Source organism: Blastomyces gilchristii (genome assembly GCF_000003855.2).
Source record: "Blastomyces gilchristii SLH14081 genomic scaffold supercont1.21, whole genome shotgun sequence".
Lineage (NCBI taxonomy): Eukaryota > Fungi > Ascomycota > Eurotiomycetes > Onygenales > Ajellomycetaceae > Blastomyces > Blastomyces gilchristii.
Window position 1 is genome coordinate 35,323 of NW_003101662.1, and position 23,262 is coordinate 58,584.

The 23,262-nt window shown below is 33.6% G+C and overlaps 4 protein-coding genes across 4 annotated transcripts; 3 read left to right on the plus strand and 1 right to left on the minus strand.

The window, feature by feature from the left end:
- The first annotated feature begins 26 nt into the window (after positions 1–26).
- Positions 27–907, plus strand: BDBG_07835 (mitochondrial 37S ribosomal protein RSM27). Its single transcript, XM_002621571.2, has 4 exons — positions 27–170; positions 220–428; positions 493–542; positions 607–907. The coding sequence occupies exons 1-4, from the start codon at positions 132–134 to the stop codon at positions 630–632; spliced, it is 324 nt and encodes a 107-aa protein (XP_002621617.1). The 5' UTR covers positions 27–131; the 3' UTR covers positions 633–907.
- Positions 908–1,194: 287 nt separating this feature from the next.
- BDBG_07836 (splicing factor 3b) lies at positions 1,195–2,961 on the plus strand (the record flags this gene model as incomplete). Its single annotated transcript, XM_002621572.2, has 2 exons — positions 1,195–1,266; positions 1,321–2,961. The coding sequence occupies 2 exons, from the start codon at positions 1,195–1,197 to the stop codon at positions 2,959–2,961; spliced, it is 1,713 nt and encodes a 570-aa protein (XP_002621618.1).
- A 490-nt stretch (positions 2,962–3,451) lies between these two features.
- BDBG_07837 (uncharacterized protein) lies at positions 3,452–4,108 on the minus strand. The gene has a single exon (XM_002621573.2). It carries the CDS (start codon positions 3,969–3,971, stop codon positions 3,588–3,590), a length of 384 nt encoding a protein of 127 aa, XP_002621619.1. The 5' UTR covers positions 3,972–4,108; the 3' UTR covers positions 3,452–3,587.
- Positions 4,109–4,258: 150 nt separating this feature from the next.
- BDBG_07839 (uncharacterized protein) lies at positions 4,259–5,221 on the plus strand (the record flags this gene model as incomplete). The annotated part of the gene is made up of 1 exon (XM_002621575.1): positions 4,259–5,221. The coding sequence occupies one exon, from the start codon at positions 4,259–4,261 to the stop codon at positions 5,219–5,221; it is 963 nt and encodes a 320-aa protein (XP_002621621.1).
- Between the last annotated feature and the right edge of the window lie 18,041 nt (positions 5,222–23,262).

The window sequence follows — 23,262 nt, forward strand, 5'->3', positions numbered from 1 at the left end:
AGGACTAGCGGCAGAGCCTCCGAAACCACCGATTTGCGCTCGTCAGACGACGGATGTCACCACCAAGACTTCATCCTCGACGATACTCACGGCTCCAACGAAGACCTTGGTGACAACAAACTACGGGCAATATGTCTGTTCCTCGTTCTAGAATTCTAGACCTTGTTAAGGTTGGTCTCGGCTCTCTACACTATCATTGATCTCACTAACTTTTCAAAGGCCCAATGTCGCATTTTCTCCCACACCTACAACCCCGAGCAACAACGACTTGGGAATAAAGTTTTGCGCCAGAGATTACGAGGACCAGCACTAGCAGCATATTACCCTCAAAGAATAGGCACTTTGAATGAACTGGAGGAAGCCTACGATGCTCTTGGGCTCCGGTTTGTGGATTATCCTGAGGGAAAGCGGCTTGGTGTCATAGAAAAGTACGTAGTGCGGTGTTCTTGGATATCTGCGGACATTATTTGGTAACTCACGGCAAAAATACAGACTTCAAAGCCGTGGGAAGGGGAACCCCAAGAAGAGACGCACAGCAGCAGGTAAGAGAGGCTTCCCGTATCTTCCTCCTGCGTTTTCGCGGCTGACTGATCTGTCCCGTTACAGAGTCGAGATCGGCCAAGAGGAGATAGTTCAGCTCCCTACCTTTATCTGTACTTTTATATGCGTGTTTCAGTGGACCATTCATATACCTAGATTGGCTTCACCATGGTTTCTTTCTGGGCATTCTACCAAGGGTTTTTACGTTTGGGTGGTAAGAAGGAGTTGTTTTGGTTTTTATTGAAGCAATTGTATTCTAGAGGGTTAGCATTCATAATTATAAATAAGACCTTCATGACATCCCCTGACAAGTGTTTCCTTCACCATCGTCAATGCCAATTATCGACTCTGGTTATTCCTACTTCAGCACACCCGCGTAGCTCTTCTCTCTGTTGAGATATCTCACGTGATTTGGGTTTAGTGAGCCCTTGTCTCTCGACGTATGTTCCACGCGCCACTTTTAACAATCTTCCCTTCCCAGCCATTCCCAAATCATCGCATAGTATAGGCATGTGTTAACTTATATACTCGCTCTGTCTGCTTACCTGCTTAACTGACCTACCTATTTGCGTCGACTGAGCTGAGAGTTGAAAGGGCTCATCCGGCGCCCGAATCTCCCGGTGTCCCTGATCCTGTCAACGGTAATTCTCCAAAATGCCAGCGGTAACTACGAAACCCACTAAGAATCAACTGAAGAGAGCTAAGCGCAAAGCGAAAAAGAATGAGGTATGTTGCACATAGTTATTGCCTGGGTATATACGTCTGCTGACTTCACTACAGTTGAAATCTAGCACGAATTCTCCGGCTCCTCAAGCCGATCCGGATGTTGCTGAGACGAAGGACGAGCAAAATGGGACTCCATCAGAGGCTCCTCCTCCTCAGGAGCGTAAGAACGATGCGAGCGACCCTGAGAATCTCTATGATTCCGTCGACCCCTTATTTGAAATGTATAGAGACGTGATCGGCAAGTTCGAGAAACGCGAAAACGAAGAGTCCGCATCCAAAGAAATTGACAAACCCGAGGTCTACTTCGATGACGATGATGATATTCCTGATGAGGAAGAGGAAGCTTCCGGGCCTAAAATATCGAAAAAGAAGCGAAAGGAAATGAACAAACTGTCTGTTGCAGAGCTGAAGGCGCTGGTTCGGAAACCGGAAACAGTTGAATGGACCGATACGTCAGCATCAGATCCGCGTCTACTTGTGCACATCAAGGCCTATCGAAATGTCGTTCCTGTACCAACTCACTGGTCATTAAAACGGGAATATTTGTCGTCAAAAAGAGGTGTTGAGAAACCACCCTTTGCCTTGCCAAAATTCATACAGGAAACTGGAATCGCTGAAATGCGAGATGCAGCTTTGGAAAAGCAGGATCAAGCAACTCTCAAGCAAAAACAGCGCGAACGTGTACAGCCTAAGATGGGGAAATTGGATATTGACTATCAGAAGCTCTACGAGGCCTTTTTCAGATTTCAAACCAAACCAGAGCTGACTCGCTATGGAGAAGTCTACTACGAAGGCAAAGAGTATGAGACTAACCTACGACACCTCCGACCCGGTGAACTGAGCGATGAGCTGAAAGAAGCACTCAATATCCCCCCCGGAGCGCCCCCACCATGGCTAATAAACCAGCAACGATTCGGGCCTCCCCCGTCATACCCTGCCCTGAAAATTCCGGGTCTAAATGCTCCACCCCCGCCCGGCGCAATGTGGGGATACCACCCTGGCGGATATGGGAAGCCTCCCGTCGATGAACACAACCGGCCGTTGTACGGGGGTGATATTTTCGGTGTGTTGCAAACGCAGCAAAATGTACAACAAGGGGAGCCAGTGGAGAAAGAACTTTGGGGAGAACTACAACCTCCAGAGGACGAGTCCGAAGAAGAAGAAAGCGAAGAGGAAGAGGATGAGGGGGAAGATGAAGAAGGTGGAACTGGGTTGCAGACCCCAAGTGGGTTGGAGACTCCTAGCGGGATGGTTTCCACAGTCCCTTCAGAATTCGGAGGTGCAGAGAGTGTCGTGGGCGAATTCGATGTCCGAAAGCATCGCGGGACAGAAACTGAGGAATCAGCGCATCCTAGGTCTGCATACCAGGTCATCCCCGAGCACCAGACGCAAGTTCGGGGCTTTTTCGGTGGCGATCGGGCTTATGATCTTAAAGCTGCACAGAGTAATATTCCGGTGCTTGGTGCAGAAGATCAAAGTCGGAAAAGAAAGAAGCCTGGAGATGTGGATGTATCCGTTGACCCTGATGCGTTGCATGATGGAATAAATAAGGACAACTTGAAAGACCTCTATGAAGCCCAGCGAAAACAGGAAAACAATCCTAATTGGGGATTCCAGGAGGACCTGAGTGATATGATTGCCAGCGAGAGCCGGAAGCGATTAAAGAAAGATGAAGAGCGGCGGGCCAAGCGGTAATATCATAGTTGACTGCCCACAGCAAACATATCAAGGAGTTGGGAGTTTCATGATGGGTTTGAAAAGGCTCGGGGAAATTCTTTGTAGCAATCTCTTGCTCTTCTACTTTCTGATGTAACTATGCAATTAATCTATATGATCCAGTTTTCATTCCATTTTCCATAATTACGCGCCTAACCAACCTATAATTTTTATGTTACAAAGTCCCGTCACGTGACACAATCCAAAAATTTCCCAGCGCATTCTTTCTTGAAAGGGTTGGCGGAACACGCGCTGAGCAACCTCGCGGGGACAAGTCGAGTGAGTGGAACATGAGCTGTCAGCCAATATTTTTTTTACATTGCTACGTTGTAGCCCAACGATAGCTTTCTATTAGCATATTTCTATGCTATGGTTGGGTGATGAGTTAATCACTGCAACCCCTCGTATCTCCTTTCCTGCGACGCTTGAGATCCAGATAAGCGCCCTTTGCGAAACATCACGATGGATCGTGACAGAGATAGAAGGTTTGGGAACTCCTTTTTAATCAGTCCCATTTCTGGGCCAGTTGGATTAATAGCTATCGCTTGAGCCAGCCCAGACATATTGTGACAGCCTGGCTAATGGTTGTGGATATTTGCGACCTTTTAGATACGATGATGGGCGTCGTTTTGGAGAAAGCTACCGGCCTTCAGATCGAAACCGTCGACCTTCTCCTCGTGGTGATATCCGCTATGGTCGCTCGCCTCCGCTGAGGGCCCGCTCTCCATTAAGACCTGCGGCTGATACCTGGGCTCCTGATCGCGGGAGGGCTCGCAGCCGGTCACCGGGTGCCTTCCGGCGCCGTTCAAGAAGCCCGCTTTTTCGTGGTAGAGACCAGGTTTCCAGTTACAACCCCAGAGGCAGGAGACCGTCGCCCGGCCGTGATATTCGTCGGAGTCCCCCAAGACCCCGACGCTCTCGAACCCCACCCCGATATCCGCGGGAACGGAGTCCGTTTCCTCTAAAGCGGACTCGAGACCCTTCGCCATTCAACAGTTATCACCCGCGCTCTCCAAAAAGAGAGCGCGTCGCATCTCCTGTACGACCAAGATATGAACGACCGCGATCGCCGTCGCTCTCTGAATATGCGCGGGGGCTTCCACGTGCGCGTTCACGCAGCCTAGAACGGCGCGAACCGCGGCGAGAAGTTCCTGGTGAGCGGTCATGGCGACGCCGGTCACCCTCGCCTCCGATCGCCCTATCTGGCCACAACTCTGGTCAAATTTCGACAGTTACGTCACGAAGGTCGTCCCCACCGTTACAAACAAATGACAGAATGAGCCTGCCACGGCCCGGGCAAGTCGCACGTTCACCTGCCAACGTACCAACACGAACTCAATATGAAGCCCGACACCCGGCACCATCTCCTTCCCATCCCATCAGATCGCCACTGCGACCAGTCGAGCCGCCGCGGGGCCCTGCTGCTGGACCACCGTCTCCTCCTAAAGGGCCCGGTAGGCGCGGACCTTCGCCTAGATTACCGGATAAACCTTTGAGGCCGAGTCCCGGGGGGGATAATGAGCGTGTTGAAAGCCAATTGCAAAATATAAGGCCACAGGGCCCCTCGGGTCCCTCTTCGCCCGGGCACCAGAATGGCGCGCAAGCGTCAAGAATCCCCAGTCAACCCCAAGCTTTCAATAAGCCGCACTCTGTAACTCCGCTGTCCGCCCCTTCGCCTGTCCAGCCGCCAACCGGCCCTCAGGCTCGCGGAACGAACATGTCGTTACTTTCCGTACCAACGCGGCCCAGAGGTGGCCCTCCTCCTAGCTCTGCGAGGGACGGCCCCGGTCCCCGCGAGGGATCATGGCCAGGGCCAGTTCGACACAACTCCCCGCCGATGTATCATAAAACCCCTACTGGACCCCGTGCCAACTCTAATTATGAGTCCCATAGCCCGTCTTCGTTTCGGCATAGTAGTAGCTCATCCACCCCCTATTCCCACACCCGTCCTCCACGTTCTACCAACTATCTCTCAGGGCTACCTCCAATAGTGCCTGGTGGGAAACTGCTGCCGTCCGGCTTGGATCCCAGCCGCGAAAAGCGCCTAGCACAACTAGAACTCGATAAAGAGAAACTCCTAGAGCAGATTGAGGAAAAGCAAAAGGCCAAGCGGGCGGGACTGAGGGAATGGGAGAAGCTTAGTAGAGAAAGTTCTACGGGTGCACTGAGGAGTGAACTTGCCGAGGGCCATTTACAACGAATGACAGAGGGAGATGGGTTGGGCGGATCTGCTTTTTAATAGTGAATTTCTTTTTTTTAAATTACGATAATACTCTTCTGTGTCGTGTATTCTTTTCGGATTTTTTTTTTCCCCTTGTTTTGGCGGTATTTCATTGTTAGTCAAGGTGTTACTGAAGAAAATACATCGAGTCATGGGGATATTGTTCTGCAAGCGACGCACATTTCTCTTACGTTTATTAAGATTAGGTATTAGGATCAGGTCAATAAACATATTGTTCAATTGGATTTAACTATCAAAAGGGGTCATCTAGTGGGATAAGCAGTGGATTTGCGTCGGGACCGAGATACCAAAACAACATAATGCCAGGATTATGGATAACTGCAATGCACACCAAGCAGCGACATATATTTATTCTCCAATCTCCCGACTATATGTAAAATATCTATAGACAACCTGCTTGGTTAACTTTGTAGCGCTTTTCCCCTTACACAGACAGTCCAATAACTTATCTCAGCAAGCTCAGACGCTTCTCCAGATATTCATTGCTGTTTTAACACTGGATTGATGATTATGTCATGAGCTAACCTCAAATAAGCAATAAGCTAATCCAAATAGTAAAATCAGGTCATGTGAGTGATAATATCTTACAAAGCATCTGAGAAGAAACTGTAGAATAGTTGAAGGTTGTATTGATAGATCTATCTACAAGAACATAATATAGTGGTGGGTCACATGATCTAGTGGGATCACTAACCGCAACGGCCGTAAGAGCCAACACCTCCTCTTGAGATAACAAGAATCACATACAAAAACACCCAAATCACCAAGATAGTCTGTCAAAACCAAATACAAATGTAAAATTAAACATTCTCAACTTTTACACCTGTAAGACCTAGTAAAATCATGAATCACACAAATATCATAGTATCTAGAGATTTAGTGAGTTCATTCATCATTATCTGAGTGATGAAAATGTATTCTAAATCAATAACTCTCTGATTCAACTGTCAACATAAAAAATGAAAATATGTATTAATATACTTACTTCAGACTGTAATAACTGTTATCTTTGTAAGATCTATGACATTCTTATTATCAGTGAGAATCTATATTAGAGATGTAGTAATGAAGTCAAGCTCAATCATAAGATTCTGAATTCATGTTATCTCACAGACTGTCTTACTAAGAGTCATATATTCAATCTCATTGAAACTTAGAGATACACAAGATTACTTCACTGAATGTCATGAAATCAGATCATCTGTAAGCTTAAAAACATAGCTGAATATCAATTTTCTATTATTATTCAAGAGACTGACTCAATCAGAATTCAAGTAACTGAAGAGTAGATAGAAATCATTAGAGAAATCAGAGAGAATGAAAAGATTAATAGAAACAGATCTCTCATACAGACTGCATTCATAGAAAATACTCAGATTTATAGTCTCTTTCAAATAATATATAACATGTAATAGAGTCTTTCAACATTGAGATATTAAATCAACATTTCATTGAGTAAGTAGTAAGACAGTGTGAGTGATATCAGAATATGTTTTAACTGCAAGATATTATAAGCAATTCACATCATGTTAATATCACTGAATTGTGAAATCAGTCTCTTTCTCAGATATAGAAGAATTATTAATACAGAATTCATTCTTTATTGATATTCTGATAACAGCTGTATTATCAAGATAGAAATCTTTAATAAGATATTTAATATATTGATAATATATTAAATTAATTCTCTTGTCTGAATAATTGATCTTTATATTCAAATACTTAATTGACTGATATAGATTCTTGACTTTTAATTTCTCACTGAGTATACTTACTAGTCAATCAGTATTCTCAGAAACTTCAGATATAATATTAAGATTATTAATATAAATTGTTATATAGAGATGATATCTGAATGTATAATATCAGAGTATCAGATCATAGATATTGACTGTAAATTCAAGATTACTTAACAGAGTTATTAAGTAATCATATCAGATCTTCACTGCAGAGTTCAGACTATATAGACTACTCTTAATTATACAGACAAGTATCTTCAGTGAATCTGTCTCAAATTCAGTGAATTGTCTTATATAGATCTTCTTAGTGAGATACTCATGTAGATATATTATCACTATATTCACTTAATAAAGTATTCAATCATGTAGTACTGCTATTATAAAAAGAATATGATTAATAGTATTAATAATGATAGAAGTATAGATCTCTTCTCTAGAACTCTTCTTAAGTCAGTTATCATAAATTATTTAACATGATTTTCTAAGAATATCATCAGAATCAGTATTCAGATCTGTGAGTCTATCTTTCTCAAGAAACACTCAACAGTCTGAAGCAATCAGTTCATCTCTCAGAATATTAGATCTAGAAATCAAACTTCATATATTGCATCTCTTCAGGTCAGTAATCTCATATTGTATGAACTTCTTTCAATAATCTTCTACTCTCTCTGACTGTAATGTGACATTCTTGTAGAACTTCAGAAGATTACTCATAATAAGACTTGAAGTATATATAGTCAGTAATTTCACAGGCTGCAATCATGTGAAATTTAGATTATTAATATCAGAAGCATCTTCATCATCAATCAGATGAATATCAGATTTCAGTTTACTGATATTATTAATAAGTGTCACAGATGTGACAATCAGTTCAATAACATGATTAATAAGTTTCACAGATGTAATGACTGGTTTTTCAGTGATTGAGAATCTCACATCACTACTGACAATAATCTTGTCAGATTCAGAATGTTATAGGCAATATATTAATATGTCACTGAATTCAATGATATAATACAAATCAGTATGTGAAGAGAGCTTATCTGCGGGCCACTGAAATCCATGCAAGTGAATAAAAACCTCTACACTTAATCAGTGAAAATGCCTTATATTTGATGAGATATTCATAAGTGCACACTAAGAAATCTTATATGAACTTGAAATCACAGAGATCTCTGTAGTAGAGAGTCAAAATTTCAAGTTATAAAGAACTGTAGATGTAAGAGTATTATTAATTATTGCAATCACTGTCTCTAAAACATCTGTTCAGAACTTCTTAGAGAGATTATCTTTCAAAAGAGCAGCTCTAACTCATCTCATAATAGTGCAGATCTCATGTTCAGAAACATCATTCTGATGTGATGAATGTAATACTGTTGATTCTCATTTGATATCATATGAATTTATAACTGTGTGCATATGTGTGAATTGAAAAACATTATTAATATCAGTCTGTAGAAAAGCAGGAACTGTATACTCAAGATTATTCATGAATCTGAGTCATAACTCAAAGTATTGAACAGCCTCATTCTTGAACTTTAAAAAATATACTCAACAGTAGCAAGTTACATTACAGATAATAAGTATTCAGTATTTGATTCTCTGATGAGACTCTAAGAGATGATCAGAGAGGTCTTTCAATGTACATTCATCATCTACAAGGTTAATATGAACCTTCTCAATAAGTTAAATAGATCTAGGCATTGATGTTTTCAAATAATCTTATGTCATATCTGTCTTAACACATTCTTCATAAAAGAACTTAGTCTTAGAATCTTTAATTATGACTTCAGTATGAGAATTCTTGATCATAGTAATTATAGCATCAGTGTGAATGTGACTGAGGTCATAATATCAATTCAAAAAAGTCTTTGATATCTTTGATATCTGTGTTTTTATGTCTACAGAATTAATATTATTAACAGTAGTGACAGCAGTCACAGAAAGATCAACTTTTCAGTTAAAATTGTACTTATATGATATTGTAATATACTTGACTGCCTTGTTCAGATGATTGAGATTCTCATTGAACTCTCATTTATCAATCTTATATATGTTGTTCTGAGCAGTCTGAACTGTATGAAAAATAATACTGTTTAAGACTCTGCAAATAAAAAATGAGAGAATAGTGAAAGATAATATAAATTGAAATCTCTGATCTTTAAGCTTTATAAATGAGAGCAGATTAACTGTAATATTAAAGATATAGTGAACATTCTGCAAGTTAACATCATCACTCTCAATCTTCAAGATGACAGTCTCAATCTTCTTGACAAACTCAGTTTTCTCAGTGACAGAATCAACAGAGATGTTATTATTAAAAGATTTAATGTTTGAAAAAGAATGAAGCTCATTCATTATATTCAGGCTTGCACATGTGTTCAAATATCAAGATCTAGAGAATGATTTTCTGGTGACTGTGAAAGAGAAATAGAACTCAATCTTTGTAATTACTGCATTTACTGCTGATTGAGAACTTATCAAGTTATTCTTCTTCTCTTTCTTCTTGTCATTCTTCTTATCATCCTTCTTTTTCTTTTTATCAGAGTGTAAGATGAAACATCTGTCAACAGTATGTTCATGTCTTCTGCAGTGAATGCACTTTTATACAGATATGCTTTTATTCTCATCTTTATTCTTGTTCTTTTTCACAGTCACAGAATTGATCTGAGACTACTTTTTTCACTCAGTGATAATCTTCTTGAATGTATGATTGATCAGTTGCTTCATCAAATCATCAATATCAATGTTGACAATGAGTTTCTGATCAGTGGAGAAAAACTCATTCAAACATATCTTGACAAACAGTCTTTGATAATCTTGTAGATTGTTGAGAAAAAAATCATGATATACATTCTCAGTGCTCTGACAGAGCTTCTTATAACAGGTAACAAGATAGTGAAAATATCTCTGAAAAGTAAGATAATCATTCTTCTTAACTTATAATTTTGTCAATTTCTTGAAGATATTAACTCATTCTTCTGTCAGTGATATTATATATTTAACATTGATCTTGTCTCACAGAGCTGCAGCATTGTCAGCTTTCAAGGTTTCAATAGTGATTCAAATGTTTTCAACAAGACTCAATAGTATACACCTATATAGAGACTTGAAATGAATTCTTCACTTCTCAGAGTTGATATGATGTGTAAAAGAGAATTCTTGTTAAGTTCTCAATAGAATGTCAGTTTCATCAATAACTTTTATATCAGTCAACATATCAATACATCAGGCTTCATAATTAGAGTCATTAAATGTGGTCACTGATTTGATATCTAGTGTATATTTGACTTTCTTCTGATATTTCTGTAACTCATCTCTCATAGTGTCTCTTTATGCAGAAACAGATATAGTGAGATATTGAGTGATTTCAGCTGTAGTCATTTAATTTCATAGTATCATCTGTATAAGATTCATAAGATTGCCTGCGGTGTAATAGATAGGTTGATTCAGATCATCATTAAAAATCAGCATTTCAGAGATAAGAGATGATGAAGAATTTAATAAGTTGAAATAAACAGATTCTGCAGATGAATGTTAACTCTGCTTTTCTTTATTCTGAAGTTTCTTCATTGTCTCATCATCAAATTTCATACTCTGATAAAAACTGATCTCAGTCTCATCTTATAAGTCAGAAGTCTTCTCATAATAAGTGATCATTCTATTAATGAGTCATCTAGTGAAGTGTGTGATTCTGAGTCTTGAGCTGAACTCTGAAGTAACAGATGTATCACTCATATCAAGATATGTAAAAAAAATAAAAAAGTGATATTCTTCACAATGAAGAACACACTTTCTCAAAAATATAAAGTATATAAATCTGCTAATTAGCAGATTCAGAGAAAATGAAATATCTCTAATAAAGAGTGAGAGTCTTTCTGAAAAAGATGAACTATCTGTGTCAAAAATGTTGATACAACATTCTAAAAAGAAAAATGTGTCATTCAGACTATAATCTGTAGAATAGTTAAAGATTATATTGATAGATCTATCTACAAGAACATAATATAGTGGTGGGTCACGTGATCTAGTGGGATCGCTAACCGCAACAGCTGTAAGAGTCAACAGAAACAGTTCCTGATTGTTAATAACACAGAAATGATTTACTCAGTATTCTGAGTATGAAAGAGAATTTCAACTTAACTTCATAGATTCATCATTTCTGTATCATCTTAGAATCTTAGAATAATAATATTCTCATGATATATCTGATTTTTCTATTCATATCTCAAGTTCTTAGAATAGAAGTATCATCTCAAAGTTAATCAGTGTGTTTTTAAACACAGGAATTTTAATTCAATTTCTCATATAAAAAAAAGCTCTTAGAAATTCTGAGATTAAAAAATATGATCATTTTTAAGAGTATACATCTATTTTAAATATAGATTTTTTTAAAATATTAAAGAAATATTTCTATTCTTCTTCTTTTTAGCTATAAGCTAAGGTGATTTTCAAATCTCAAAGATATGTGAGTATATAGTAATAGAAAGTCAAAGTTGAAGAATCTGAAAAATCCTTGTAAATCTTGAAAATCTTCATTAAAGATGAAACTGTTTCTTCTCAGACTCTCTGATGAGAATTGCTCTGAGTACATGACTTGTATCAAAAGTAGGTTAGTGTCATGCTGAATTAGTTAATAATAATGCTGCAATCTGTTCAAACTGTTGATAATTACTACATCTACTCTAGTCACATGTCATCTCGATCTATTCATTTAGTGTAACTCGCATAGATAGATTACATATAATATAATATAATAACATTATTCTTCAAGAGATTATAAAGCTCTTTACAAGCAACAAATAATTATAATAATGTGCTAACTACATCTTCATATATCATTACACATGTTTAGATGTTTTTTATTAATTAATTGAACCTATGATTAATCTAAGATCTGAAGAGATGCCTGACTTAATAAAAGAATACATGTCTTCAAGATAAAGAAATGAGAAAACATCAGAGCAGTAAACACAAGATCACAGATCACTGTCAACATCAATAATAAATCAGAAGATGACTCTCAGAGTATTTAAGCTGAATAAAATCATCACAGAGAAACAGTCTGATAAGTTCAATAAATACAAAGACTCAGTTAAAGATATCAGTGAGATGTCAGATAATACAGAGAGCTTAAGTAACTGAAATAATAATAGCTCAGTAAGTGAGAAGACTTGCATGAGACTAGAAATTACAAGACTTCAGTATAAGATTGAGTAGATAAAGACTAGTAGAGATGACTCTGCAGATGATAAGATAAGAGTAAATCTAATAGAATATCTTCAATAAAAAGAGAAGACATCTGTTATAATAAAAGTTCTTAAAGAATTCAGAAGCTAAGTAAGACTCATTAAAAGATTAATAGTTCTCACTGAATTCATTAACTACTTAATGTGAAGAGAGAAAATTCTTTTAACTGTAGAACAGTCTGAAACTGATGATATTCTTGAAGATAATAATCTTGATAAGAATATTATCATGAATATACAATGTTTCTGAAAAGAATACAATCTTTGATTATATAATTACATGTGATCTGTAATTATCTTACAGATCAAGACTCATTTCACTATACTTAAGAAATTCAAGTTGTCTGCTTATACTTTATAAACTATTATAGAGAATAACTTTTCTGAGAGATCTGCTATTCACAGAATCTGTCTGTTTAAGAAACTGATTAGTATGACTACTAAGTTAAAAGACTCAGATTATACTTTAATTGAATATCTAATTATTATAAGAACTGATTATATTCATCTAGAATATAAGATCTCAGATGTTATATTTTTCAACAGACTGCTTACAGAAGTTAACAGAGATTGAGTCTCATTCATAAGAAATTAAATGAATTAAATTGACAAAGATAATACTCAACTCTTAGAGAATGATTTTATAAGCCTATGTTATGATATTCTTTTACAGCTCTCTACTGCAAATGAAGTAAATACTGATGTATCTAGAAATTCTATCAATAATATACAAGATAAGAATAAGAAAGATAAGAATAAAGAGAAAGACAATAACAAGAATAAGAACACTGAATTCAAACCTGAATGTAGAGATAATAACACAAGAACCTGCTATCATTATTAAAAGATTGATTATATTCAGACTAACTGTTGAAAGAAATATTCTGAGAAATATTCTTCAAACTTCAATATAAATAGAAATAAGAATAAAGATAAGAATGCAGAGAATACAGATACTACTTCTGTTCACAATATTATAAAGTAAGTATTTTGCATCAAAGAAAAGACCTATGTAAGTGACTAGACAGAAAAAGATATCTGAATTCTAGACTCTGAATCAGACACTCATATCACACCTCACAGAGATCTTATCATAATAAAATCTAAGAAGGTAAAAGTAATATTGAAAATGATAGATGAAATAGTAGTCTCTGCTAAAGCTATAGAAGATACAAAGATTTCAGTGAAAGAAACAGATATGCTATTAAATAATATCTGCTATATTTCAAAGTTAGAAGTGAATCTTATGAGTATGAGTAAGCTTGTATATCAGAGTTATATCTATAAGTAGTTAATATATAAGAATAATTATATTATATTGATTATATCTTCTGACTGCATGTTCTCATTTACAGCAAGATTAAATGAGAATAATATCTATGAGATGAAAAGACTGATTATATACAGAGACTTGATTCAGTTTACTATACTTAATAATGATTTTGAATCTGTAAATATATTACAGATAAAAGATGACACAATATTAATACTATCTGAAAGAAATAATATAAAGATTATAGAACTTACAATGATACAATGACATTAAAAGCTAGAACATCTAAATCTTATGAATATTATAAAAATGATAGCAGATTTATATTTAGAGATGAGAATTATTAATTAATAAGCTTTATCATTCTGCAAAGTCTGTATTCAGATAAAAATAACACATTTAATCTTTATATCTATAATATAAGCTGTTAAGTCAGTAATAAGATTCTTCATTGATCTGACAGAGAGTGAAAAAACACTTTTCAACAGAAATGACACTCTCACTAGAGAAGATATAAGCTACTGATTGAGTATAACAGACAATACAATCTGTTATAGATGAGTAATTCTTATAATGAAAAAGAAAGAATCTACTACAAGATTAATGAACTTTATCACAGATATTAAGATAATTATATAATATTAAGTTGAAACTCTACACTGAGATGATGAAGAAGAGTTTAAAAGTCAAGAACTTAAGATCTACTGTCAGAGTAAAAAAATAATGTATAAAATGACTATATCTGATATATCACAATCAAATGACTCAGTGAAATGTATGAATTGAATAGTTATAGAAAAGACACAAAGTCTACTATTTAATAGTGAATTAGAAAGAGATTTTTGAAGTAAAGTAATACAAGTTATAATCATGATAATTAACACATTCTCAATATTAATAAAGATATTTAAATGTAAGAAAGAAATATCACTTATATCTTTTAAAGTATGAACTGAGATACAATCTTCTATTCATTAAATACAGAGATGAGAGTGTAAGATCTATAAGAAGAATTTAAAAGTATTGAATAAACTCATAGATAGAATTGATAGTAAGAAATAACAGCTGATTGAATATTAAGAATTATATCAATATTATATATGAGATTCTATTACACATTGTCTTGAGATTGTATGAGATGTCATATTTGATGAAGCTCTTGACATAGATGCAAATACATCTGTGAATACAGTGAGAGAATTCAATAAATTATCTAATAAATTGAACATTCTGAATGTTAGAGAGAGATGACAGCACTACTTACTATAACACCTAGTAAAGAAAAAGTCAGATATTTTAAAGATAATTATTAATGAGAACTTAGAGAATGTAATTGATTTAATCTATCTTCTAGATAATGAGACACAGCTTGTTATGAATGAAGAGTCTGAAAATCTTATTAATAAGAATAATTATATTCTAAGTATTCTAATAGACTGATCAACTACACTGACAGAAGTTAAAAGAAGCTCAGACTAAAACTATTAACATGAGATAATGAAAAAGAAGATTAAGATATTTGAATAGAAGAAGATATATATTATTATTAAGAAGGCTCTGAAAATGAATATTCTTATAGATAAATGAGTATATAATCAGAAATTTAATAATAAGAGAGAAATTATCTGCTTTAGAGCTCACTGAGTGATTAGAGAGTTCTTACAACAGCAGAGTATTCATTATATAAGATTATATACTGCAGTGATATCAGGGTCTACATCACACAGTCTATTCACTATATCAACTGTCAAAGAATGAAAGATCAGATCAATTGACTATATATCTGCATTTTTAAATGAGATATTGTCTCAGAACAAGATAATATTTATACAACTACTCACAGAAATCAAGCACAGTTGTGATGAATTAGTAGAGCTTGTATGTCAGAGCTTATACAGAATGAAACAGACAGTAAGAACATGATATTTTCTTACAACAGAACACTTGATAAATCTAGAATTCAAGATCTTATCTTACAATGATAAATTTCTTTATCATTTAATTCATAAGTTATTCTTGACACTACATGTCAATGACTGTCAAATCACAGGGCCTGAAGAGAGTGAAATTGAGTGAATTTTAATAGAAATTAGAAAAAGGTTTGAGATAAAAGAAGTTGAACAGAATAAATCTTATCTGAGAATAAAGATCAAATGTCAGAGAAATGATGATCTAGCAGTTATACAGAGTCATTATATTGAGAAGATTCTTGAAGATTTTAACATGAATAAGATGAATTCTGCAGAGACTTCTATGATGATAGATATATAACTGAAATTTTCATCTGATGAGAATGATGAATTGAATGATAACTTTACAGCTATAAGATATTGTCAAGAATTGAAATTATTACAGTATTTGATCTCAAGCAGCTGATCAGATCTGGCATTCACAGTCAACTATCTCTCATATTTTAACTCATATTCACACAAAGCATGTCGAGTAGTGTTGAAGCATGTTCTATGTTATGTCAAGAAGATGAAAAACCATGACATATTGTATAAGAAGGAGATAGAAGATGGCCTGAGTTCTGTGATATACTGTGATTTGAACTGAGTGAGGGTGAATTCTCAATACAAATCAACTATCAGCTACATTATATTGATTAATGAGTCACTGATCTCATGGCAGTTGCAGAGACAGACATCTATTACTAAATCAATTATGAAAGCTGAGTATATTGCAGCTAGTAAGACAGCTTATGAGATAATCTGATTAAATGATATGTTATATAATACTGAATTGATAAATGATGAAAAAGTGAAAATATACTCACATCTATAAGTTGATAATAAGGGAGCAATTGATCTAGCAAAGGAAGAATTCTTAACATGAAGATTGCATCACATTAAGATTAGATATCATATTCTCTACAATTTGATTGAAAAAGGGGAAATCATGATGGAACATGTTGATTCTACAGTGAACATAGCTGATGACTGACAACGAACTGGCCAACCGCAACACCACGAACTCGCTCGATTTTTCGAATAAGAACCCGCCGATAGATCCATCGAAAAGCCCTCGATCATACGAGCATTTTGACCCCATCGCCGACTGCATACCCCGTGTGGTGGTGGAGTTATCCAGCCAAACGTGAACCAGACGTCGTTCGGAACTCCTGCGTGGGATTATCCCCCATTCTCCCCTACCACACCACAACCCCGGGCCAAATTGCCATACAAATTGTAAGGTGAAGAGACCTAGCTGCATGCACCAATCTTCTCGATTTTGGAAGATCCCCGATCTGTAGTTGTGGAGATATCTGAGGAGCGACCTCCGCGAAAACCCTGTCCATCTTTGATGTTCCAAAACACCAACGCCAAGTCCCACCCTCGTACCGCCCTTCTCAATCTGGCCCATCCCCGGCAGAAAAATACAAAACGATACCTTGACAATAATATCAAGCACATAATCAATGAACAATGAGTCAACAGCACATCAACAACTATAAAATCAGTATATCCCAAGGTCTGACTGAGCCTTTGATCCCTGCACAGTGAGATATATTAAATCTAGTTTTAATATCTCAATATTCAATAGATTCTGCAAGAGATTGAGAACAGCAACACTAGATTTCTATTGAATTTAAGAATTAACTCTATATTGATATAATCATTGACAAAGTCTTCTATTTTGAGATATAAATAATCAGTTCCTCTACATTCTGCTGACAATATTTATATTATTATATAGAAACAGACTTATATTCTCTATAATATCAAGACTCTGAAGAGAAAAAGTCTTGATAGAGAGTATACAGTAGTGTATATCTTAGCAGTTTCTATCTCATTCTTCTACAGCAGTCAATGCATAAAAAAAAAAGATCTTAGAAATAGTTTTTTACTTCTCTTGAAAAAGTAAGATGTTTTTCTCTGAGTTTTATACAATATTCTTACAAAGAATTAAAAACAGAGCTGTTTTCTATCATAATTTCATATTCTTTTAAGTAAGAATTACTTTTTCAGTGACTGAAGAGCTTTTATTAATACTTAATTCTTTTTTACACTCTTTATTAACTGATTTGAGTTGTACACTTGTTGTGTGAGAAGAATTGAATAATTTAGAATAAAATTGAATAGTTTTAATCAATTTCTCTGCAAAAAATTGATTTATTTTTTGTCAGTTTTTCTCTCAAAAACTGTCATATTATCTGATTTATTATCAATTGATATCATACTTTTTCTCACTGTATCTCAAGAAAGAGATTGTAAAGATTTTATTGATTTATCTTAAAAATCAATTTTAGTTTATTAGATTCTCTTCAAAAATCTAACCTAGTTACTGAACTAGTGTGAAAAAAATCAGATATTTTATACATAAAAGTCTTTTATTCTTCTTTTAAAACAGTCTGATCAACTTTTCAATTGAAAACAGACTTAGAAATATCTCAATTGAAACAGTCTAATCAACTTTTCATTGAGTGAAAACAATGAGTTTAAAAATACACTTAGTTGATATGAAAAAAGATGCTTTCTCAAATACTATTTCTGAGATTGAAATTCTGAAGAGAAGAAAGAAAGAAGAAATAGAGAAATAACAAGTTCTTGAAATACAGAAACTTGAAAAAGTAAGCAAGATTCTTGAAAAGCAGTGTCTGAGTGAGATGAATAAAGAAGTTCTGTTAATTCTTCATACTCAGACTAGACAACTACAGAAGATGATCAAGTTCAAACTTAGAATCTCAAACACAGTTCAAAAAACATTGAAAATTCCTAGTATAATCACTGACTCTTTATCTTACTCTTCTTTGTTCTTTTTTTCTACTTCTTCTTCTTTTTTGAATCAGAAGAAAATATATGCTCAAGCAGCTGAATCTGCTATCTCTAAATCTGCTGTCTCAAAACCTGCTCAAAATTCTGAGAAAACTGAGAAGAATACTGCTCATGCCTCTATTCATAGAAAAGTGAAAAAGAAAATGTAAAAAGAGAAAAACTTTCAAATCTTCAGAAATAGAAGACTTATTCTCAAAGTCTCAAACCAGGATATTCTGCAAAGAAACAAGCTAAACTCAAATCTCATTTTCAGAATCAGAAATAAAATTAATCAGCAGTTCTTTTCTCAGTTGATGACTGATATTGAAGTTCAAAAATCAGTTATAGCTTCAATTGAGCTATTATTCTTTGAAAACTTCATCATTCTGATTACAATGCCTGAATTCAGTACTGAATTTCTTATTCAGAATGAGAATCTCTGAAAGTCAGCAGTAGAATCTTTATTAAACACAATAATTCTATCTGAAAGAGATGAAAAGTGAAATAAATTCATTCTTTATAATATTTCAGTTGAAATTTTTGACTGTGAAGAAGAAATGCTACTTCTCAAAAATGAATTGAAAGAATATAACTCTATTCAACTGAGAAAGAAGTCTGTATGACTAAATTCAATTAAGTTCAGATAAAGCAGGAGAAATGCCTCTATTCTAGTATATATAAAAACACTTGAACAGTCAAAGATCTCTGAAGTAAGAGTAGCAGGTTTGAAAATGAGAGTTCATGAATACAAAGACTCAAGAATGAATCTCAAAGCTCAAACACAGTGTTCAAACTATCAAAGATATAAACACTTTACAATCTCATATTTTAGAGACTTAAAATGTGCATTCTGTGCCAGAGATCACAAAACTAGTGAGCATAAATATGAAACATGCTTAAAAAGAGATGAAATTTATCAATATACTCTGCTTAAGTGCTCTAATTACAAAGAAAAACATGTATCTAGTTCAAAAGAATGTATATTTACTTCTAGAACTTAAAAGAACTGAAGAAAAGATAAAGCTCAAAGTCAATCTAGAACTGAAGAGAAGAGTCAAGTCAGTAGACTTATAATTACAAGCTTAAAAAGAAGAAACTCTTAACTATCTCAATCTTCAAACTCTAATTCTTCAGCTAAATGTAAACAGAATTTGAATTCTCAAACTTCTGTTAAGATTAGAGAATTGAGAAATGACTCTGATATTAAACTAGATATAATGTAAACAGTTGAGATTTCTACTTTTAAGAATAGTTATAATCTACTATCTGATGATAGTGATTAGATTCTACTCTTCTCTCTTTTAGTATGAATATACAATAAAAACAATAAAAAAAGTTTAAAAACTCTTCAAAAATCACATTTATTTAAAATAATGTGAATAGAAACTCAAATTGTATTTATTCTTGTCTTCAAATTGTATTTGAATAAAAAGTTGATTTTATACTACTTCAGGAGCTGGATTTTGATGCTGAGTAAAAATATGTTATTTCTCATTCAAGCTACTACTGCTTTTTACCTCAAAAGTCTGAGATAAAGTCAAGAGTAGTAATCTATGAAAGAAAGAGATCAAGATATCAATTTAATCTAAGATTTAATATTATATCTGACTTTGATATTCTGGTGAGTGATATTATAGATAAAGAAAATGAGTTTAATACTATACAGCTCAAAAATATCTATAATGAAAAGTTATTAAAGAAAAATAATAATATCTGAATAATTAATAGAGAATTTCTGAACATAACTTCATCAAGAAACTCTATAATTGTAGAAGATTTCAATGCATATCATCTCTGATGAAATTCAGAATGCAAGAGAGCAGTGAGAGCTGATAATCTAGTTAAATGAATCTTTGAGTATTCAATAGATTTGATTAATAAGTCTGATTAATAAACATTCTTTAGAAAAGATATGAAACAGAAATCTATTATAGATCTAATCTTCATATCATAAAATCTAATGAAAAGAAGACTTGTAAACTGATTTATTAATTCAAATAAGACATTATGATCAGATCATGAGATTATTCAATTTGAGATTGAACTGAGTAAAAAATAAATGAGTGAAAATCCTCTTCTCTCTAATCAGTTTAACTTTGAAAAAGCTGATTGAAAAGCAGTTGAAGAAAGTATAAAACTGTTAAAATCTGAAAGACAGAATGAGCTATATTGAAATTCTGATCAAGATATCTCAAATGAAATGCTTAAGAATAGAGTGAAGCTTATTACATCTATTATTCTAATAAGTGTGAGAGATAATATTTCAAAGAGAAAATCTTCTGAGTATTTAAAACCTTGATGAAATGAGAATATCTTATCTAAAAGAAAAGAATTAGCTACTGCTAGAAGAGATTGAAAGAATGATGTAATATCTGATAAAGAGTTCAAAGCTATCAGAAATGAATATTTTTCAGATATTAAAAAAGCTAAAACAGACTGCTGAAATAAATTTCTTGAAGAAGTATAAGAAAAGAAAGTTTTTAAAACTTTTAACTATACTAAAATAAGAAGTGTAGCAAAACTTTCAACCTTAGAATATAAGTTTCAGAATGAATCATATACAGCAAACTCTTTTGAGAAAAAATGTCAAGCTTTTATAAGAACTCTCTTTCAATACTCATCAGATTCAGATTCAGAGAAAAAGAATATATTACTTTTCAACTATATTGATAAAAATAACTGAGAATGACCTGATCTTACTCAAGATAAATTAGAGTCAGTTATTTTCTCAAGTTCAGTTAAGACTGCTGCAGAGCCTGATTTAATTAATTACTTAATTATTTAAAATATATACTTCTACTTAAAGAATGAATATTTTGAGCTCTTTTTCAATCTCTTGAAAAATGAATATTATTCTGAATGCTGAAGAGAAGCTACTGAAGTGATTCTTATAAAGCCTAATAGAAAAACTTCAATTTCTAAGTCATATAAAGTAATATCTCTATTGAACTGTCTAGAAAAGGTTTTAGAAAAGATAGTAGCTACTCAACTATCTTTTATAAGCTCTGTCAGTAATTCTCTTTTATTCAGTGAATAAATGAGAGATAGAAAACAGTGTTCTGCAATTGACACTGTTCTCTCAGTTATTCATGATATTTAAATAGCAAAGTATGAAGATCTGGTCTCAACTGCAGTTTTTATTGATATAAAAGAAGCATTTGATCATATTTCAAAGTCAAAGCTAATTCAGACATTGAAGATGTTAAAACTATCACTTTCTCTAATAAAATGAGTTAACTGTTTTATATCTAAAAGAATTATATAACTTTTCTTTGATGAAATGAAATAAGATAAGACTGAGATAAAAATAGAAGTATCATAAGAATTTTCAATCTCACTTATTTTATTTATAATATACACTGCATATCTATTCAAGAATAGAAATATAAGAATAGTGAGATCTCTGAGTTATATGAATAATATTGATCTAGTTTATAGCTTAAAAACTATCAAAGAGAATTTAAAAGTGATTGAAGAAGCTGTAAAGAAAATCTTTGTTAAAGCAGATATCAATTAAATTCAATTTAATATGAATAAAACTGAGTTAATTCATTTCTTTTCTAGATTCAATGAGAAAGAACTGTCTCTATCTCTTTTAAATAGAGAGATTAAACTCAGTGTAAATATTAAATAATTAGAAGTATAATTAAACTCTAAGTTGAACTTTAAATATCATATTTAACAAAGAACTGTTAAGACAGAAAGATTATTAAACAACATAATCAGACTATTAAATACAGAGAGAGATCTATTCTTCCAGGCTATGAGATAGTTATATATAGCCTGTATTACATCAGTAGCTGATTATGAAGTTTAAGTTTAATAAAATAATTAAGAGAATTTCACTGAACTCTTTCAAAGTCTGTAAAACAGAGCCTTGAGAAGAATTCTGAAAGTATTTAAATCATCTTCTATTAAAGTAATGAAAATTGAAGCTTTAATTCCTTCTTCTACTATTAGATTTGAAAAGGTCTGTATGAACTATGCTCTGAGAGTTATAAAGATGAGCTTAAATTATATAATCAGAGAAAGAGTCTTGTCTTCATTTCTATCAATTAACTCTGAAAATGAACTGAATTGAAATAGATTTCTTGATTGAAATGAAAATAATTCTTTAAAGAAAATATCTTCTCAACTTTACAGACTATACTCTCTGATTAAAAATCAATATTCTTCTTTAAATATTGAAAAAGTGAATCATGAGAAGTTATCTCTCTGAAGAGAAAAGCTTGAATCTCTTATAGACTTATAAATAAGTGAACTATCAAAAGAGAAAGAATATAAACAGTATTTGAAGAGAATTTCTATAATCAATATAAAAGACTCTATTCTGATTTATTCAGATGACTCAAAGAATGAGAATCTGAATAGATTAGATACAGACATTGCTTATACTGAAGATAATATCAATTTTATCTCAGATTTCTGAAATCTAGACTGTGAATCTGAAGTCTTTGATACTGAACTATTTATAATAGTGAAAGCTTTCAAACTCATAGAAATAAAATCTTATAAAAGAGGAAATAGTTTGAAAGAGATATAAATATTCTCTAATAGTCAAGCTGCTTTAAAAAGACTTAGAAATAGTCAGATTTATAATAATCAAATGAATCTTGAACTGATCTTAAACTCTGTTTTGAAAATTCAAAAGAGAAGAATATCAAAGCTGATAATTCATTTACACTGAGTTCCTGCTTATATGAATATTTATGATAATGAATTGACTGATTCAGCTGTAAAAAAGAGTGCAGAATTAAGCAGATCTATGTAAAAAGTTATATTCTGATCTTTTATAAAGAGAAAAATAAAAGAATCTTATTTAGATAAGTGAAATGAAAGCTGACAGAAATAAAAGAAGAGTATACATTATTCAAGATTTAAAACAAAACCTAAGTAAAAATCTTATTCAATTAAATGTAAAAAGAAAATATTCTCATCTATAATACAGCTGAAACTAGAATATAACTATTTCAAATCTTATATACAAAGATTTAATGATAGATTTGACTCAATAGAATACTCA

Coding starts and splice junctions, on each gene's coding strand:
- BDBG_07835 (XM_002621571.2), top strand. CDS start 132: ATGTCTGTTCCTCGTTCTAGAATTCTAGACCTTGTTAAG. Junction 429..492: donor CGGCTTGGTGTCATAGAAAA/GTACGTAGTGCG, acceptor GCAAAAATACAG/ACTTCAAAGCCGTGGGAAGG. Junction 543..606: donor GAAGAGACGCACAGCAGCAG/GTAAGAGAGGCT, acceptor GTCCCGTTACAG/AGTCGAGATCGGCCAAGAGG.
- BDBG_07837 (XM_002621573.2), bottom strand. CDS start 3,971: ATGGCGAAGGGTCTCGAGTCCGCTTTAGAGGAAACGGACTCCGTTCCC.